This window comes from Ictidomys tridecemlineatus, chromosome 11 (genome assembly GCF_052094955.1).
Source record: "Ictidomys tridecemlineatus isolate mIctTri1 chromosome 11, mIctTri1.hap1, whole genome shotgun sequence".
NCBI classification, from domain to species: Eukaryota; Metazoa; Chordata; class Mammalia; order Rodentia; family Sciuridae; genus Ictidomys; species Ictidomys tridecemlineatus.
The window spans coordinates 116,775,394-116,794,823 of record NC_135487.1 but is presented as its reverse complement, the minus strand read 5'-3'; the positions used below and the strand labels follow the sequence as shown (position 1 = coordinate 116,794,823).

General features: G+C 44.5%; 2 protein-coding genes across 6 annotated transcripts in view; both read left to right on the top strand.

Moving 5' to 3' along the window:
- Positions 1–12,509, top strand: part of Ufc1 (ubiquitin-fold modifier conjugating enzyme 1) — a 14,165-nt gene extending 1,656 nt beyond the window's left edge. For 2 of the 3 annotated variants that reach the window (XM_040287298.2, XM_005341838.5), the window contains exons 2-7: positions 8,235–8,429; positions 10,788–10,855; positions 11,088–11,151; positions 11,492–11,568; positions 11,786–11,876; positions 12,075–12,509. In XM_040287298.2, coding sequence (XP_040143232.1) covers positions 8,307–8,429; positions 10,788–10,855; positions 11,088–11,151; positions 11,492–11,568; positions 11,786–11,876; positions 12,075–12,155 — 504 coding nt within the window. In that variant the 5' untranslated portion in view covers positions 8,235–8,306 and the 3' untranslated portion in view covers positions 12,156–12,509. Of the gene's footprint in view, positions 1–8,234; positions 8,474–10,787; positions 10,856–11,087; positions 11,152–11,491; positions 11,569–11,785; positions 11,877–12,074 lie in introns of those variants that run through there. The other variant, XM_013365962.3, reaches the window with a different exon arrangement.
- Positions 12,409–19,383, top strand: Usp21 (ubiquitin specific peptidase 21). 3 transcript variants are annotated; one of them, XM_078027146.1, is made up of 13 exons: positions 13,325–13,376; positions 14,103–14,734; positions 15,491–15,550; positions 15,708–15,828; positions 16,048–16,159; positions 16,348–16,503; positions 17,272–17,336; positions 17,587–17,690; positions 17,872–17,958; positions 18,237–18,308; positions 18,529–18,643; positions 18,728–18,842; positions 19,040–19,383. In XM_078027146.1, the coding sequence occupies exons 1-13, from the start codon at positions 13,325–13,327 to the stop codon at positions 19,128–19,130; spliced, it is 1,782 nt and encodes a 593-aa protein (XP_077883272.1). In that variant the 3' UTR covers positions 19,131–19,383. The 3 variants fall into 3 exon arrangements, with proteins under 3 accessions (XP_021576820.2, XP_021576819.2, XP_077883272.1); XM_021721145.3 differs by lacking the exons at positions 13,325–13,376; positions 18,529–18,643; positions 18,728–18,842; positions 19,040–19,383 and adding an exon at positions 12,409–12,542 and having other exon boundaries at positions 14,114–14,734; positions 17,587–17,729; positions 18,237–18,514; XM_021721144.3 differs by lacking the exons at positions 13,325–13,376; positions 18,529–18,643; positions 18,728–18,842; positions 19,040–19,383 and adding an exon at positions 12,565–13,307 and having other exon boundaries at positions 14,114–14,734; positions 17,587–17,729; positions 18,237–18,514.
- Positions 19,384–19,430: the final 47 nt, after the last annotated feature.

Below are 19,430 nucleotides of genomic sequence, written 5' to 3'. Positions count from 1 at the left end.
GTAATCATAGCAATTTGGGAGTCTGAGGCAGGAGGATCACAAGTTGAAGACCACAGCCTCAGCAACTTAGACCCTGTCTCTAAATAAATACAAAGGGCTAGGGTACCCTTTGTATTTATTTAGAGACAGCACCCCTGGGTTAAATCTCCAGTGCCACAGCTGAAAAAGAAAAAAATCAAGTAGACTAAAATGTGTTTATTGAATTGTGCAACAAGGTTACTTAACAAATTAGGAGAAAGCTATTTTATAGATACGTGGGATAGAGACAAGATTGAACTGGGAAGACACAGTGTATACACACAGTTTTTCATGATACTGTGAAAAGGAGGGTAGCTGTAGGATGTTGCAGGAAGAATAATTCCAAAAACAAAGGACTTTTAGGTAACTGAGACAGATGGAAATGTCCTAAGAGCAGTTGAATATATAGATTTAAAACTTAGTAGAGGGCTGGGGTTGTGGCTTAGAAGTAGAGCACTCGCCTACTATACATGAGGCTCTGGGTTCAGTCTTCAGCACCACATTAAAATAAAATAAATTGGAATGGCAACCCTCTATTGGTACTACTCTAGGGAACAAAAAAACTTAGGAGAAGAATATGCCATGAAGGGGTGAGAGGGATTATAAAATTCATCATTGGGTAGGAGATATAACTCAGTGATAGAATATTTACCTAGCATGCATAGGAGGAAAAAATTAACTGGAGAGTGGGCCCTGGGAGAAATAAGAATTATACTTTTGGTTCTATCTATTTATTTATTTATATGGTAATAGGAATTGAACCCAGGGGCACTCTACCCTACTGAGCTGCATCCCCAGCCCTTTTTATTTTTTATTTTGAGTTTTGTTAAGATTCCCAGGCTGTCCTCAAACTAGTGATTCTTCTACCTCAGCCTTCCCACTAGCTGAAATTACTGGTGTAAATTCCACCATACCTTGCTGTGCTTTTCATTTTAGGTCCATGTTTACCATTTAATTTGTTTTGCTCCGTACGTATATTATTTTTTATAAAAAATTACTTTTCAAAACTCCTGTGACATAATCAGATATTCAGAAGAATCAACATTTTAGTGGTAGTTGAAGCCATAGATTTGGATAAGCTTCCCAGAGAACAGGGGAAGGCTAAGAGGAGTGTCCTGAGGAATTCCAACACTTAAGGCACAAGTAGAAAAACTCTTGGAGAATCTTTGAAAAGGAACATTGAAACCATGCATGGTGGCACATACCTGTAATCCCAGCAATTTTGGAAACTGAGGAAGGAGGATCACAAATTTTGAGGCCAGCCTCAGCAGTTTATTGAGACTGTCTCAAAAGGGCTGAGGATGTGGCTCAGTGGTAGAATGTCCCCCATGTTCCATCTCTAGTACTGGGGGGCGGGGGAGACGGGATAAAGTATGAAAAAGAAAGAAAAAGCAAATAAGGAAAAACAAAAACTTTGAGTAGAAACTGTCAAGTGCATGACCCCCAAAGAGCAGTTATGCATGGTATGCATAGGCATGGGGAGGTGACCAGCACCCCAGCAGAGCAGGTTCCTGCCCAGTGTGAGCCATAGGAAAAATAAAAAGTCTGAAATAATTAGTAAGAAATAATATAAAGTCGGGGCTGAGGCTGTAGCTCAGTGGTGGAGAGCTTGCCTCGCATTGTGAGGCACTGGGTTCGATCCTTAGCACCACATAAAAATAAATAAATAAAGATTTAAAAAGTGGAGCACCTGATGGGTCTTCCAGTCCTGATAGGAACTGGGACTGAACAACTGAAAAAGGGCCTTGATTCTTTATTTAAGAAGGAGTACATCAAAGGCAAGGATAAGGTTTCAGTGGGAGGAGTCTTGTTTTGGCACTTGCTCCTTGTGTGTGTGTCAGGGATCTTGTGATAAACGGGTTGATTGGTGTCTGGCAAGTTATATCCATCTTCAGGAGGCAAAAGGGATCTGAAGGAGCTTCTTCATAAAAAACAGGATAGGGGTGAGGGTAAGCAGGCTGTGCTTGAACTTGAGCAGTGAACTAGAACTGGGCGCCAACATGTATGGGCATTCTCATATCAGGGGGTTCAGCCTGGGAGTTCCCAAGACCAAGCTTCCTTGCCTAATAGCTCGAACATCACTCGGTTCACCTATGGTTCATACATGGCTTCCCACAAATAGGGAAGGAGTTTTTAGCTCCAAACACAGAAAATCATCACAAGAGTCAACTCCAGACCTTAAAACTCCCCAAGAGCCATTGGGCAATCCAGCCTCCTTGCTATTCCACCATATCCTTCACGTCTGCCAGTTCCAATCTTTCAGTGGATTTTCAAAATTGACACCAGCTGGATCTAATGCCACAGTTCTTACCACAAGACCAGCCTAGCAATTTAGCAAAACCCTAAAATTTTTTAAAAGGATGTAGCTCAGTAATAAAGCACCCCTGGGTTCAATCCCAAGTACCACAAAAAGAAAGAAAGAAATGGTGAAGAACTTGAAAACAGGAGTATAAGTTGAAGTTGAGAAGGCCAAGAACTAACCACATATTTAATGGGTTTTCCCCAAAACCACCCAGGATGATCACAAATGTTGCAAAGAGGTTACTTAACAGGTGCCGATGTCCTTAGGAGGACGGCTGAAGGAAAGTAAAGCCAGATAGCACACATTGCAAAAAAAGATTTTTTGCAAAAGGATGGAAACACAATAAGCCTAAAAGTATCAATGGGTAGCAAAGATAAGGCTAACACACTGCCATCCCTATATGACTGGCAAAATAAACAGTCTCTAGAAGGTTGAAGGGAAGAGATAATTCATTTATAAGTCAGAGGCTGGGGTTGAACTCAGTGGTGTAGTGTGGGCTTGCACCAGCTTGTAAGTTCAAACCCTGGCACCTAAAACAACAAAAAGTTGAAATCAAAAATTTCTTCCCCACCTCTGAGTATTTTTTCCCTCTATAGCCACTGAAACTTCCTTTGTAAACAATCTCCCCTATATCCTTTCCTTGCAGATTGCTCATTAGCTCTTCCTAAAGGAATGGTCATCAGGTCAGAGGTAGTTGTGATGTATGGAAGGGGAATGTGTCCCTCAAAACTTACAGAGGACTTGGGCAATTTATTTATTTTTGTATACTGGGGATTGAACCCAGATGTGTGTTACCTCTGAGCCACAATCCCAGCCTTCATTTGTTAATTTATTTAGTCTGGGAATACAGGCTTGCCACTCACTGCACCCAGGTTGAGATCATTGTGCCAGTAAAGAGCTGAGCAGATTTCCTGGAGTGGAATGGAGTAAGTACTAATAAGGAGCAATCACATAAAGGTGGACACTCATGCTCATTACTGAGAAAAATATTTCACAGTTTTGGGTTTTTTGTTAGCCACAGCCAGACAGCTACTCCTCCTTGGCTTAAACTATACATGATCTGTTTAGTCAAAAGAAAAACCTCATTTCTTGCCTTATGTATTTATCCTGCCCTCTCACTGGGATTACAAGCACACACCACTGCCTAGCCAGAAAAATCTTTCTATAACTTAAGTTTGTTAGTCCTGTTTTGTATCTACTTGTCCCAATCTATCAGTCTATGCTGCTTCTCTGCTTCACCAGAATTAATATTTTTTCATACCAAGCATTCCCTTAAAGAAGTCTGTATTCTGTTAGCTCATTGTCACAAGTAGTTTCATGACCCTTCCATGCACATTCTGATCCTTGTGTTCTGCCAGGGCTTTACTCCCACTCTCCCAATTTTGCTGAGGATTGAACTCAGGGCTTCACAAGTTAATCAAGCACTCTACCTCCAAGCTACTCCCCCAGGCTTGGATTGTATTCTTTAATTCTGTTTGTGGTACTGAAGATGGAACCCGGGGCCTCAAGCTCTGGTGCTGGTTAGGCAAGTGTTCTACCACTGAGTTACATCCCCCGCCCTGGGCTTTGCTCGAGTGTTGTCCTACAGGGACTTAATAACCTGCCAATCTGCTGTATTTTTTGGTTCCCATTAACTAAGATGCTCCAGTTACTCATTTTAACTCAGGCATCATACCAACTCCTAATGTCAGTGAATGTTGTAAGCTGTAAGCCTTTCTGGTGTCTCCTCGCTCCTGAATGGAAGCACAGGGGCCAAATTCGTTTGTTGAATCCTAATGATCTGGGGCTGGGGATGTGGCTCAAGCGGTAGCGTGCTCACCTGGCATGCGTGCGGCCCAGGTTCAATCCTCAGCACCACATACCAACAAAGATGTTGTGTCCGCCGAGAACTAAAAAATAAATATTAAAAATTCTCTCTCACTCTCTTTTTAAAAAAAAAAATCCTAATGATCTGCTATCCAAAAGTCTCTTTAACTTGTTCCCTTTGATTAATTCCCCAGCTCTGGCACTAATTTGACTGGGCAAGTTCTTAACTCAGCTTCCTTTCTCATCTGAGAAATGTAATATCCACCTCAGAGGTATTATTTATGTTAAATAATGTATATAAAGTGTTAGCACAGGGCCTGGTACTTGGAAAATATTATCTGTTTATTATCTTTAAATAATATACATATAAACAATTTTCATCAGGTTTCAGCAATTCAACATGCTTTTTATCAACAACTCTATGCTGCCCCCATGGGGATGACTTGGTCCAAGACAGTGATTATTTTAAAAGTCATGATAAAAACAGCCCTGTCTCATCAATTTCACCAGCTAATTAGAATTTAATTTTCCTTTGATTGGTTGTTCAATTAAGTAAAAATTACCTTATATTCTAACTCTTTATTTTCCAACTTTCTTAAATAACATCAGAAAAACTGGCAGATTTTTCTGAAAGCAAGGTACACTGCCTCTATGATGTTCTCATCTGCTAATCTAGTTACATTGGCAAGAAAGGAAAAGTAACTGGGTGTGGTGGCACACACTTGTAATACAGCAACTGGAGAGGCCAAGGCAGGAGGATCCCAAATTCCATGTCAGCTTCAGCAACCCAGACCCTGTTTCAGAATCTCAAAATAAAAAATGAAAAAAAGCTGGGGGTGTAGCTCCATGGTAGAGTGTCCCTGGGCTCAATCCCCAGTACTGCCAAGAAAAGAGAGGCATTTAGTCAATATATGTTAAGCATTTATTGTGATACCCATATAGCATAAGAAAATCAGTGGTAAACAGATAAGGTCTGTTTTTGTGGTGCTCACCATCTACATGGGTGTACAAATATAAAATTCTAAATTGAGATAGGTGATATGAAGGAAAAGAACAGAATGTTGTGACAGAAAAATTAATAATCAGTGAAGTTTATCTTTAAGGAGGTGCAGTCTGAAAGACAAGAGGCCAATCACCTTGAGCCACAGGAGTGTTGTAGGCTGAGAAAAGGATACCTGCAAAAGGTTTGAAGGAAAGGTAGAGCTGACAATTTGGGGGACTAAATCATATGGTAATGAACCATTTTTGAGGGATTCTGGAGATCATTGATTTTTAATCTCACTGCTAATAAATCACTGTGTGTGTATGTTTCTGGGGATTTAACCCCAGGGACCTTCTACCACTGAACCACATTTCCAGACCATTTTTTGTTTCTTATCTGAGGCAAGGTCTCACTAAATTGTCCGTGCTGGCCTCAAACATGAGATCTTCCTGCTTCAGCCCCCCAAGTAGCTGAGATTAGAGGTATGTGCCATCGAACCCAACTCATAAATCACTATTTATTTATTTATTTTTTTGGTGCTGGGGATCGAACTTTGGCCTTGTGCATGTGAGGCAAACACTCTACCAACTGAGCTACATTCCCAGACCCCACAAATCACTCTTTAATAACCATTAAAACTTTACTAAGAATCAATAATCTTAGTTTTTTGACTTTCATAATCCCCATCTAGAATTTTCCTCTGTGAAAATGTAGATGTTTGCAACATTGTTTCTCCACTTAAGGGATACTGATTTCATTTACATAATATTTCGGATTTCTGGAATACTATGTGTCCAAGCTCAGTACTCTAAATTCATTTAAAATGCCAAGAATTTTGTCACTGCCATTCAGACAGATGGCACATACCTGTTATCCTAGTGATTTGGGAGGCTGAGGCAGGAAAACTGCAAATCAGGGCCAGCCTCAGCAACTTAGACCTGTGTCAAAAAAAGAAACAAAACAACAAAAACTGAGTTTGTAGCTCAGTATAACCATCCCTTGGCTTCAATCACCTTAAAAAAAAAAAAAAATCCAGCTACTCAATAGACTGAAGCAGGAGACTCACAAGTTTTAGACTAGCCTGGCAACTTAGACAAGGGCTGGGGATGTAGCTCAGGGTAGAGTGAGAAACCCAGCCTAATTCCACCTTAAGATTAGGAGCCATCTCATCACAAAGTCACGAAAAGTTAATTTCTGTTTTAGTATAAATTACTGCAATTTCTAACTTGCTTGGAATGCCTGCCTGTGCCTTGAACTCAACCATGCCTGGCTTTCCCTGACCAGATAACAGCCCTCTCTGAAACCTTAGCAGTGCCTCATAAATTCTGGTATTGGGATCTAAATTTACTCCCTAACTTGAAGTGTTGAACCATTTAGATCATTAACCTACTATCTGCTGTGTGTCAAAATCCTGTTATCTGTATGTTCTCAAGACACCCCCCCCCCTTTTGAAACTTTTTGTGCTATAAAAACCACGCTCCTAGAGAGCTGAGGTACTGTCCTCTAACCCATGGATTTCTGACAAGACAGTCCTGGCTGGCCAGAGTTACAAGCTTGCTTTAATTTGATTTAAAATTGGAATAGGTGGTCTTTACTTTGCATCGTGGTTTAACAAAGAGCATTCCTGGGTTCAAACCCCAGTGCTTAGCGGGGGAAAAGAGTGGGAAAAGGAAAGAAATTGATAGATAAAAAATAGAGGGGCTGGGGATGTGGCTCAAGCGGTAGCGCGCTCACCTGGCATGCATGCGGCCCGGGTTTGATCCTCAGCACCACATACCAACAAAGATGTTGTGTCCGCCAATAACTAAAAAATAATAAATATTAAAAAATTCTCTCTCTCTCTCTCTTCTCTCACTCTCTCTTTAAAAAAAAAAAAAGAAAAGAAAACAGAGGTGGGAAAACTGTCATTTCAAGGAACACAGAAAAGCATTTGGAAAAAAACAACATCCATTTGTGACTTTAAAAACAAAACAAAACTCTAAACACTAGAAATAGAAGGGAACTTTCTCAACATGATTAAAGATATCTATGAAAAAACTTGCAGCTAATATCATACTGGAAAGATTGAGTTTCTTTCTAACAGCAGAACATGACAAAGATGTCTACTCTCAACATTTGTATACACTATTGTACTGAAAGTTTCAGCCAGGGCAATTAGACAAGATACAGAATGCTCATCACATTTATAGATGGACTAAAGAATTTGATGAATTATAGAATTTGATCTAGAATTACTACCACAGGCTGGACTGATTCACTTTAAGATATTTAAAACCAAAATTAATGTGTTTAAATTTTTTTTTTTTTAGAATTTTTTAATATTTATTTTTTAGTTTTCGGGGGACACAACATCTTTGTTTGTATGTGGTGCTGAGGATCGCACCTAGGCCGCACACATGCCAGGGCCAGCGCGCTACCGCTTGAGCCACATCCCCAGCCCCAAATGTGTTTAAATTTTAAAACTAACTGAAGATAAAAAATTTTTGCAAAGGATGACTGAGAAATTATTGTGTGCCTCACATTGGGTATAGAGAGACATTCTTTACTGGTTAATTACCAAAAATGTCTAGTGCTCAACCAGTGAATACCTCTTCTAGGATAGACTAAGGCAAGTCTTCTGGTAACTTCTAAAGTCCTTTTAACTTACTAATAATTCTCTAATTCGATTATATTAATCCTTCAGGGCAGGGACTGTATATTATACATTGATTTTGCATGGTTTCTGATAATTATGAGTTCAACACACTTATATTGGATAACTGCTTTGGCCTCTGGTATTCAGCTGGACAATACTTAAGGTAAGGAAGCTTTGAAGCAGAATTGCGTGTTTGGGGAAGGCAGTTCCTAGAAGGGTGCCTAGAAGAGCCTGAAATTGGAAAAACGCTCCAGGTTTGGGAATCGTTTTCCTGATTGTTTCTTCTGAGCATGAGCGGAAGTCCTTCTCCGAGCCGTTTCTGGTGATTTAGTGATAGGTGACATATTCAGGACAGAGCAATCCGTTTCTATTTCGTTCTTCCTGACGCATCACAAGCGGGTAACCAGATAGCACATTTGTCTTCCTTACAAGAAAAAAAAGATTGCATTCAGAAAAGTCTTAAGGCAATCCTATTCCTCCTCTTCCCATAGTAAAGATGGCGGCGCCCGAGCGTAAGTTACAGACAACACCACTTCCGCATTACTCTTGCGCCCTGATCCAAGATGGCGGACGAGGCCACACGGCGTGTTGTGTCTGAGATTCCAGTGCTGAAAACTAATGCCGGACCCCGAGATCGGGAGTTGTGGGTACAGCGACTAAAGGAGGAATACCAGTCTCTTATCCGGGTCAGTTGTGCTTTATGATCGGCCGCGTAGCAAAGGGCTTGCAGGTAATCAGGTGTTCTCAGGAATAGGCTCCGTGTGGAAGCCGCTTCCGGTTTTTAATTTTAACTTCTAAATTCAGAGAAATGGGACGGTTTGCTGGGCTGGGTGGTTTAGGAAGAATGACGGGAAGCTGGAAAGAAAGACTCAGATTAGTAAAAGTGGGACTATATCTTATAGCTAAAGACAGCAGTATTTTAAGCTTACACCTACCCGGAAGGTGACGTGTCTCTCCTGCTCCAGGTGTTTGTCCTAGGGGATGTAAAAGTGGTGGTCAGAAGTATTTGTTGGGCCCTTAAATCCCAACGCATCTCTCTGCTCCCTCTTTCATTCTCCGTAACGAAGAAAAACACGTTAGGACTGAAAATTCAAGTAGGTGTTAGTTGTTGAGAGTTGGATCGAATGTCTCTCTATACCCAATGTGAGGCACACAATAGTTGGATAACTATTTTAGAAATAGTTAGAAATGAGCCATCTTATCAGCTAATCTTCATATTATGAAAAGGGAAGAAAATCTTTCATAGTGTTCTCAGCAGATATCCTACTCATGTATTCATTCAGTGTGTGTGTGTGTGTGTAAAATCTCAATATCATTATTGTCCCTTGGGTCTAAAAAGGGGAAACAAAACCGAGTAAGGAGGAGCCTACCGTGGTAGACAGAAACAGTATCATACAGTGTTTAAATAGGGAGAAAGAAATGGCCAGGATGGTCTGAAAGCATGAGAAGCAATATCTAATCGAGCTTGAGTTTGGTCAAGGAAGGCTTCCTGAGAACAGTAATGTTTGGGCTGAGATTTAAAGGAAAATATAAGTAATGCTAATTAATAGAACATAGAGGTGGGAGAAGGATGCTTAAGACATGAGAACATCATAAGCAAAGGAATATAAGTTCTATGTGGCATGATGTTTATAAAGAAACAAATAGTTCAGAGTTGCTAGAGATTCAGATAGAGGCAGGAAGTAAACAAGGCTGGGGAAATAGATTTGAGCACTTGAATTTTATTTTGTGGTACTAGGGATTGAACCCTAGGGCACTCTACCACTGAGTGACATCCTCAGCCATCGCTCCCACCTTTATTTTTTTGTTTATTTTTAATTTTTTTGTGGTGCTGGGGATTGAACCCAGGGCCTTGTGCATGTGAGGCAAGCACTCTACTGACTGAGCTATATCCCCAGCCCCCTTTTTATTTTTTATTTTGGGACAAGATCTCTGTAAGTTACACAGGCTGGCTTACAACTTGCCGTCCTCCTGCCTTAGTCTCCCCAAGTAGCTGGGATTATTAAGTGTGTGCCACCCATCACTCTAGTTTGAATTTTATTTGGAGGCGTTGGGATGCCTTTAAAGGATTTTAAGCTGATAAGTTACATGACCAGATTTGGGTGTAGGTCAGTGACACAGAGAAAAATACAATTGACCAGGGTTAAGGTTAAAGGTAGAAGAAAAGTTAGGAGGCTGTCATTAATCCAAGTGAAAGAAAGATGACGATCTAAATGAGGCAGTGTGGTCATAACAGAAAGGAGAAGTAGATTTGAAGAATATCCAGCCAGGCATGGTGGCACACACCTATCATTCCAACTACACAGGAGGCTAAGCCAGGAGGGTCACAAGTTCGGGGCCAGCTTCAGCAATTTAGTGAGGCCATAAACAATTTAGTGAGATCCTGTCTCAAAAATAAAAAGGACTGGGGACATAGCTTAGTAGTAAAGTAGCTCTGAGTTAAATCCCAGTATCAAAAAGGTCAAGGATAATTCCCAGGTTTTTGGCTTCATTGACTAAATGAATGCTAACACCTCAACCTGAGATTGAGAATGCAGGATGAGAAACAGGTCTGAAGAAATACTGTAATACCAGGTGGAAGTGCCAAGTTTCAGGAATATTCAAATTAAAGGTCGAAATTTGAAGATACAGTTGTATACTTAAGTCCAAATTTCTGAGGAAAGATCTGGACTAAAAATAAAAGATCTGGTAGTTATCAGCATGTGGGTGCTAGTGGAATCCAGGACTGCTTAAGGCCCTCCAGGAAGGGAGTATACCATAAGGTGAGTTGTGGGCTGAGGGCAGATACTATCAGAAATAAGAAAAGAATCCAGATGATATCTTTACATCTTTTGTGCCTATTAAATTGAATGGAACCCAAGTCTTCTATTCTTTGCTCTGGGCAAGTCCCCAACTTACCAGGGTAGCCTTGTCTTTAGTTTTACTTATGTCATAAAAATTTGGTAAATGTACTGAGAGAGAAGTAATCATAATTTTCTTTTGTGGGGAGAGGGAATGCCCGTGGCTCTAATTTTCCCCTCAAAGATTTCATTCTCTGCTTTTAGTATGTAGAGAACAACAAGAATGCAGACAATGATTGGTTCCGTCTGGAGTCCAACAAGGAAGGTACCCGGTAGGTATACCCTCTTAGGAGGTGGGGGATGGGAGTCTTACCTGGCTTGTGCAGTTTGGTATCCCAAAATCCACTGCTGGAACTGCCTTGTGTCAGGTTAGCTATCTGTAATTCTATAGCCCCAGATTTCCCCAACCTGGGAGATGAGTCTCCCAGTTTAGCCCTAAGCCAAGATATCATTTGAGTAAAAGAGGGATAGGCAAATTTAACTGAGATTTGGTCTTTATTACAGGTGGTTTGGAAAATGCTGGTACATCCATGACCTCCTCAAATATGAGTTTGACATCGAATTTGATGTAAGTGTGATGAAGTGGGAAATATGAAGGTTAGTGGAAGGGGAGAGATCAGATGACTATTAACAAGCTAATCTTTCTTGAAGAAACCAAAGAAAACTTTACAAATGGGGGGGGGGGAAGTTGAGGTTTGAAGCAAGCATTATTTATAGCTTTTAATCTCCATATCAGGAATCCTGGCATGTCGAAGCTGCTGGGGAAGTTTGCTGAACATTTCAATTCAACCAAGAAATGTGTGGGAAGATTAAAGAGAGAGAAAGAAAGAAAAGAAATATGTGTGTTTGATTAGAGTAGTTCCTATCTAGCCTAATTCTGTTTTATTAAGGTTCTATAATTCCTCCAGATTCCTATCACATATCCCACTACTGCTCCAGAAATTGCAGTCCCTGAGCTGGATGGAAAAACAGCCAAGATGTACAGGTAGGACTGAAAATGAGATGGAGAAGGACTTAGGGAAGAACTCTCAAGGCAGAAATTTTTCTGAGTCTACTCGCTTAGAGGGATTTAAGCCTGGGCAAAGTACTTAGGTGACTTTGTTCTTAGTTTTGAGCACTGGTGGTCTTCTTGTGTTCCCAGAGGCTGCTGTGCATTTTGGTGAATTTTGCATATCAATCTCTTTCTCTCATACCTCTCACAGGGGTGGCAAAATATGCCTGACTGATCACTTCAAACCCTTGTGGGCCAGGAATGTGCCCAAGTTTGGACTAGCTCATCTCATGGCCCTGGGGGTAAGTCTGGTATACTTGGTATAGGAAGGGGAGGTGTTGGGGTTAGGCCCTGGAAAAGTAACTGAGGGTAAACAAGGAATAATAGTGATGTCTCTTGGGCACATTCCCCCAGAATCTCTCTCCAGGAAGGAGCTTCTGATGGAACAAGAGGCATTAACTGGGTGGTAGTAATCTCACGGGGTCTCCCTTGTATTGCAGCTGGGTCCATGGCTGGCAGTGGAAATTCCTGATCTGATTCAGAAGGGTGTGATCCAGCACAAAGAGAAATGCAACCAGTGAAGGATCCAGCCACTGAGGCAGGACAGTGGCTACATTCCTTTCTTGTGCATCACTCTTCTTACTCATCTGATCACTTCTCCCTATCGCTCTTCCACCTTTGGTTGTTTCTAAGTTGCTGCAGCAGGCATTATTGATGAAAACAACATACACACAGTATTGTCACTGAATTTTTAAGTTAGGCTGCACAGGGAGGGGAAAGACTTGCTTTAGAAAATGAAGAGGCAATTTATATTCCCTTTCCAGGTAGAGCAATGGAGGCCTCAATCCTGGTGGCATAGGGAGTAGCTGAAAATGAGTACATAGCCTTTTTGATTTCTGTTGACAACCCATCAATAAAGCTGCTTCCCATGGTAACCTGTCGTTTTCGTTGGTGGCTTTTAACAGAAGGTGAGCAGCTAAAACCAGAGGCATATTGAACAGACACAGTAGGTTGGGAGGAAGTGGGGAATGGAGTATGCTTTGATCAGGAGCTAGGGAATTAAAGAAAATCTGACTGCTCTCCCTGCTGCTGAGATCTGCTTTGTCCTTTAGCAGCATGCCATGCTTTTCCCTACTGCTTACGCCTGCAAGAAGGTTGAAGAATGGTTTTGCAGATCCAGCATTCCCTGCCCTCTAGGGATCTTCCTATCCCTATGTGGAGTACTAGATGCTTCGCTGTTGGTCGTCTGCTATCTGGACCCAGGCCTGCAGCTTGTCACTCTAGCACCCGCCCTGATCTGTGTTACAAGCTTCTCGGCCATTCTTGAATTTTCCCAGGACGGGATGACAGAAGTCTGGACCTCGGAACTTGCTTTGGAGCGATGGTTTAAAGACCACTCAGAGCAGGGCTGGGAACTAGCGGTTCTAAAGTTGGCAGCGTTTCCATGGTGTCGGCCCAGGAGCCGTGGGGGCGGGCTCACGCAAACGCAGAGGGGGAGGCAGGATTTAGAGTGTGGGTGCGCAGGCGCCTTGAGAGACTGTGAAGCTGGTGGCCGGTGGCCGGGTGGGACCAACAAAGATGGCGGCGGCCCTTGCGGCGGGAGAGATCTGGGCAACAGCTGCGGCTAAAGCTGCAGCCCGGCCGTCGGGGGGGCTGCACGGGGGTAGGAGGGGGTGACCCTGAGCTGGAGTCTGGCCCTGGCTGGCCTCCCCTGCCACCTCGCAGGGGGACAGGTACGGGCCGGGGTGTTATGGCGGGGGAGGGGAAGCTGAGGGAAGAGTGCTCCAGACCCCAGAGGGTTCTCCACAAAGGCAGAGGCTCGTGGGGCCCTGCGGGGCCTGGGAGAACTGGGCTGGAGGGACAACATTCCTAGACCGCAGGGAATACGCCGCCGGACCCTGTAGCCAATCAGCGGTCTCGGCCTTTTTGCCCTCGAGGGGGGCGGACCCGGGTAAAACCCTGCTGTGGTGGGTGAGGTGCAGAGATTAGGGGTCAAGAGTTGTTCGTCCTGCATCTCCAGTTTTTGACCCCTGAGCCCCAACACCATGTCGGAGCTTGTAGGTGGGGGAGGGAATGGGTCGCAAATCACCCATTTAGTTTGCTTCATTTGCAACCCGGAGGGGCAGGGATTTGAGGGTGGAATGCTGTCTTTTGAGGAGTTATTCTTGCATCCATACTTGAATTTAACCACAGGACCAGGGTACACCCCACTTGACTAGCCAGGTATAAGACCTCTTTTTATGAGTTTTGGATTATTAAGACAATTGATTAGCACAGGCTTTTTAGTAAAGTTGTATTCTCTAGGGAAAGAGTGGGGGTATTGAAAGGGTCAAAGTCATGAGCTGCTATCTTTCCTTCATTTATTTACTCAAGGGCTACTAAGTATTTTCTTCGTGGCAAACACTCCTAGGTCCTGGGAATATAATGACTAATCTGATAGACATGACTTGTGTCTTCAGTGCATGTTCAAACTAATATGGTAGCCTAGGGTCTCATCTCCCTCCATAATTCAGATGCTGACCGCCTCTTCTCCTCCCAGGTCCAGCCTGTGGTGTCCACAATGCCCCAGGCCTCTGAGCACCGCCTGGGCAGGACCCGAGAACCACCTGTCAATGTCCAACCCCGAGTGGGATCTAAGCTACAATTTGCCCCCCGGGCCCGCAGCAAGGAGCGCCGCAACCCAGCCCCTGGGCCAAACCCTATGTTACGACCTTTGCCTCCTCGGCCAGGTCCCCCTGATGAACGGCTCAAGAAACTGGAGCTTGGACGGGGTCGGACCTCAGGCCCTCGTCCCAGAGGCCCCCTTCGGGCAGATCATGGGGTTCCCCTGCCTGGCTCACCACCCCCAACTGTGGCTCTGCCCATCCCATCCCGGACCAACCTAGCCCGTTCCAAGTCTGTGAGCAGTGGGGACTTACGTCCAATGGGGATTGCCTTGGGAGGGCATCGTGGCACTGGAGAGCTGGGGGCTGCACTCAGCCGCTTGGCACTCCGGCCTGAGCCACCCACTTTGAGACGTAGCACTTCTCTCCGCCGTCTTGGGGGCTTTCCTGGACCCCCGACCCTGCTGAGCATACGGACAGAGCCCCCCACTTCCCATGGCTCCTTCCACATGATATCTGCCCGGCCCTCTGAGCCTTTCTACTCTGATGACAAGATGGTGAGGAATTGCCAACACACGTGGCCTTCCAAGCTCCTATACCTTTATGCCTCCGGCTTTCTTGTCATCATGTGATTTTCCTGTCCCTTTTTTTCCTAAGTTCCTTATAGCAGTGGATCTTCTCCTCTCCCTTACTTCTGGGCCCTTCTAAACCCTTTTCTGGGTTGTCTGTGAGTCCCCAGCATGGTGTGCCATTTTGGTCCCCAGGGAATTAACCCAACTATTTAGAATACTTCTTTGGGTCCCCAGGCTCTTCCTTTCCCTTACTGCATTTTCTCTCTTAGGACTCTGCCTAGGCCTAATTAATCTCTGGAGTTGAAGAGGGGTGGGTTCAGAACATCTGAGCTAATGTGGTTGCCCATTTCCCTAGCTAAGTGAGCTAGGCTGGTTGCAGTTGGTGCCTGCAAGAGAGGGTGCAGGAAAGGGCCACGGGGGCAGGAGGGGGCTTTGGAGGTAGCAAGGTGGGGGTGAGGAGCAGCTGGGCAACCATGCCAGTGCTTGGGGAGTTGCCCCAGGAGCTGCAGCGCCGTCTAGCTGGGCAGAGGAGTAAGTGGGGAATAGGTGGGACAGCCATGGCTGAGTCTGTGGTACACTCAGCTGTGATGGGCTTACTGCTCATGACCAGTGAGGTAGGGAGACAGTGAGGGAGAGGGTAGAGTTTGGGCACGTATAGGGTGGGGGAGGCAGCAGGCAGCATGCTATTAGAAGATTAAAGTGGATATATGGGAAACTGCTGACTGTACCCTGATATTTCAGGCTCATCATACGCTGCTTCTGGGCTCTGGTCATGTTGGCCTCCGAAATCTGGGAAATACAGTAAGAGCCATTCTGTTCCTCCTTTCTAAAAGGAAATGTGAAATAATATTGGGGGTGGAGAGAACTTGGGGAATTGGGGAAGGCATGTAGAAGGAGAGCACTGAAGCGCTCCTGAGTTTCCGGGAGAGGTAATGGCAGTATCTCTGCTGCTTCCCAGTGCTTCCTGAATGCTGTGCTGCAGTGTTTGAGCAGCACTCGGCCTCTTCGAGACTTCTGTCTACGAAGGGACTTCCGGCAAGAGGTACCTGGAGGGGGCCGAGCCCAAGAGCTTACTGAAGGTAGGACAACTCCTCCTGCTTCCTCTATTTATTTTTCCCCAAACCCCTTGCAGGTCCATCTGCCAGTGCTCATGACCTCCAACCCATCAGTCTAACAGTTGTATCCATTTTTCCCACTGCCTACTTTCCTAGCGGTTGTTTTCTACCCTCCAGATGTCCTTTTGCCTGCATCTTTCAGATATTAACCTTTGTTTCCCTTCCCTAATCTCACCCCAACAGCCTTTGCAGATGTGATTGGTGCCCTCTGGCATCCTGACTCCTGTGAAGCTGTGAATCCTACTCGATTCCGAGCCGTCTTCCAGAAATATGTTCCCTCCTTCTCTGGATACAGGTGGGAGAGCTGGAGGGTATAGATTTCTCTCTGGTCATGTCTTGCGGGTAGTGCAACACAGGGACCCCAGCAACATTGTTCTGAGCCTTGATGTTCTCCATCCAGGAAGTAGGAACCATGTCTGGGCAGGGGATAGTATCTGTGGACAAGGAAGGGGTCAGTTTCCCATATTATCTGTCTGGCTATAGCCAGCAGGATGCCCAGGAATTCCTGAAACTCCTCATGGAGCGGCTGCATCTTGAAATCAACAGACGAGGTCGCCGGGCTCCACCAATCTTGGCCAATGGTCCAGCTCCTTCTCCACCTCGCCGAGGAGGGACTCTACTGGAAGAACCCGAGTTAAGGTAAGGGTTATTTCTCCTCCTTTCTCTCCCCAATAGTTTATCAACAGTGTTCATCCTTCACAGAGTTGAGCTTGTTAAGATTAGATATATAGGGCTGGGATTGTAACTCAGTGGTAGAGTGCTTGCCTAGCTCTCACGAGCCCTTGGGTTCAATCCCCTGTATCACCAAAAATAAATAAATAAACAAACAAACAAATACATATTAGAGCTGTAGGGTTCATGGAAATGCTTTAGAATAAAAAATCGTCTGAGAGGGGCTGGGATCATGGCTCAGTGGTAGAGTGCTTGTCTAGCATGCTTGGGGCACTGGTTTCGATCTTCAGCACCACATAAATGTAAAATAAAGATATTGTGTCCACTTAAAACTAAAAAATAAATATTTTTTTAAAAAGAAAATCCCCTGAGAAGAAGTGTGGCAGTAGAAAAAGGAAGTAGGCTGAGGAGTACAGAAAGAGACAGAAGATAGTGCCAGGGAATCACAGAATCAAGAGAGGAGGGAATAATTATAACAAAGTATATAAAAAGGGCTTGAAGCCAGGTGGAGGAAGACAGCATGTTCTTCCCCGGTATGTATTCCCATCTTTTCTTTCACCTTGGATTTCCCCAGAAATTTTCCTGAATTACTCCTTTGACTTTAACTAGATAAATTTGGAGGCAGAGTTGGGGTGTGGATGAACTACAGGCTCTATGGATCATTTTAGTGTGTTGGGGGTGCCTTGTTTCCTGCTGTCTCATGAGTGCTCCCTACTTCTCTGATCTATATGGTAGTGATGATGATCGAGCCAACCTAATGTGGAAGCGTTACCTGGAGCGAGAGGACAGCAAGATTGTGGGTATGAAATGGGGCAAAGCAATGGGGAAAAACTAGTTTGGGGCTTGGGCTTGGGGGAAAAATTGATTCTGTCAAGGGGTATGGAAACAAAACTGGATGATGAAGATGTGAAATGGTATGAAGAGTTTGTTAGGAGTATTGATGGTGAGAAAAGGAAAGTCATGCAAAGGGGCATAAAGAGACAGGATTTCAAGAAATCATGTCAGGCACCCAATAATGACTTTTTCTCCTGCCCCTTTGCTTCTGTCTAGACCTGTTTGTGGGCCAGTTGAAAAGTTGTCTCAAGTGCCAGGCCTGTGGGTATCGCTCCACGACCTTCGAGGTTTTTTGTGACCTGTCCCTGCCCATCCCCAAGGTGGGATTCCAGAGGATTCCAGGGGTGGAAGGAACACAGGTTCTATGATCCAAACCTACCCACCCCCAGAGTGTGGGCGGGAACCCTGTGGGTCTCTAGAGTATAACTGAAGCCTAGATTGATGAAGACTAGGAAAAGAAAATTCAGAACATGCTGACCCTTACTTCCCCTTTTCCTCCAGAAAGGATTTGCTGGGGGCAAAGTGTCTCTGCGAGATTGTTTCAGCCTTTTCACCAAGGAAGAAGAGCTAGAGTTGGAGAATGCCCCAGTATGTGGAGGTTCACAGGGGCTATAATAAGGGTGGGAGAACTGGGGAAACTCCAAAAGGAGAAAAGGGTACACGTGTTTCCTTAGTATGGGGAAAACCATTACATGTCTGCATTCGTGTTGGGGTCTCAGATGTGTCCCGGTGCTCCAAGGGCAAAGGGGTGTGGCCCAGAGGATACAGAAGTAATGGAGAACATTCTAAGTTTGTATGGTTTGGGATGTCAGAAAACCAGCTGAGGAGAGAACACATTAACTTAACACTGTTTGGCATTTATTCAGGTATGTGACCGATGTCGGCAGAAAACACGAAGTACCAAAAAGTTGACAGTACAAAGATTCCCCCGAATCCTCGTGCTCCATATCCTAATCCTCAAATTCTTACTTCACTTAGGATAACTCCCATACATTCTCTTTCCTCACCCTGTATGTTTGCAGAGGCTGGCCATTTGGGAATTGAATTTTCCTTAGAAAAGCCTGCCATCCAGCCTTCTCTTGGGGGAAAAAGGGGAACAGCATTTAGGGCTGCACTTCCCCTTAGAGACCCTCCACCTCCCAAATGCTCCTTAACCAGGGCTTAGATCTGAATCGATTCTCCACCTCCCGAGGGTCCATCAAGAAAAGTTCAGTAGGTGTAGACTTCCCACTACAGCGACTGAGCCTAGGGGATTTTGCCAGTGACAAAGCAGGTGAGTCTGGTGGGGAAGGTCCTGAGGAGCTTAGGAGGGGGGCTTACCTATGGTTATAGAACTGGATCATCTCTAACCCCATAGGAAGTCCTGTTTACCAGCTTTATGCCCTCTGCAATCACTCGGGCAGCGTCCACTATGGCCACTACACAGCCCTGTGCCGATGCCAGACTGGTTGGCATGTCTACAATGACTCTCGGTGAGAACAGCCTCCACTCCTACTGCAGCCCTGACACCTTCCCCTTCCATGTAACCCCAGGAGTTCAGAGGGCCCAGTGAAAGGAGCAGTGGGGGTCTTTCCTGATCTCTTGCTGGATTATCTGAGTTTAAGTCTTGTGGGGAGCATAAAATATACAGGAATGACTACAACTCTTTCCCCATCTCCCTTTTTCTTAGTGTCTCCCCTATAAGTGAAAATCAAGTGGCATCCAGTGAAGGCTATGTGCTGTTCTACCAACTGATGCAGGAGCCAACTCGGCACCTGTGAAACCCTTTCAACACCCTTAAGCCCCAGGCTCCCCATTTACCTCAGAGACGTCTATTTTTGTGTCTTTTTAATCGGGGAGGGGGGAGGGGGTGGTTGTAGCTCCCATTATTTTTTTTATTAAAAGTACCCTTCCACTGGAGACTCCCTCGTCTCCCAGCCCTGTGTACAGAGCTTATCAGGCCCCTGCCCATGTACAGCCCCCATACCCTCTGCAATCTCACTTTTTGTGAATAAATTTATTAAGAAAAAGTAATGTTCTTTTTTGTATTTGTGCTTGGGGGTGGAAATACAGAATTGGGT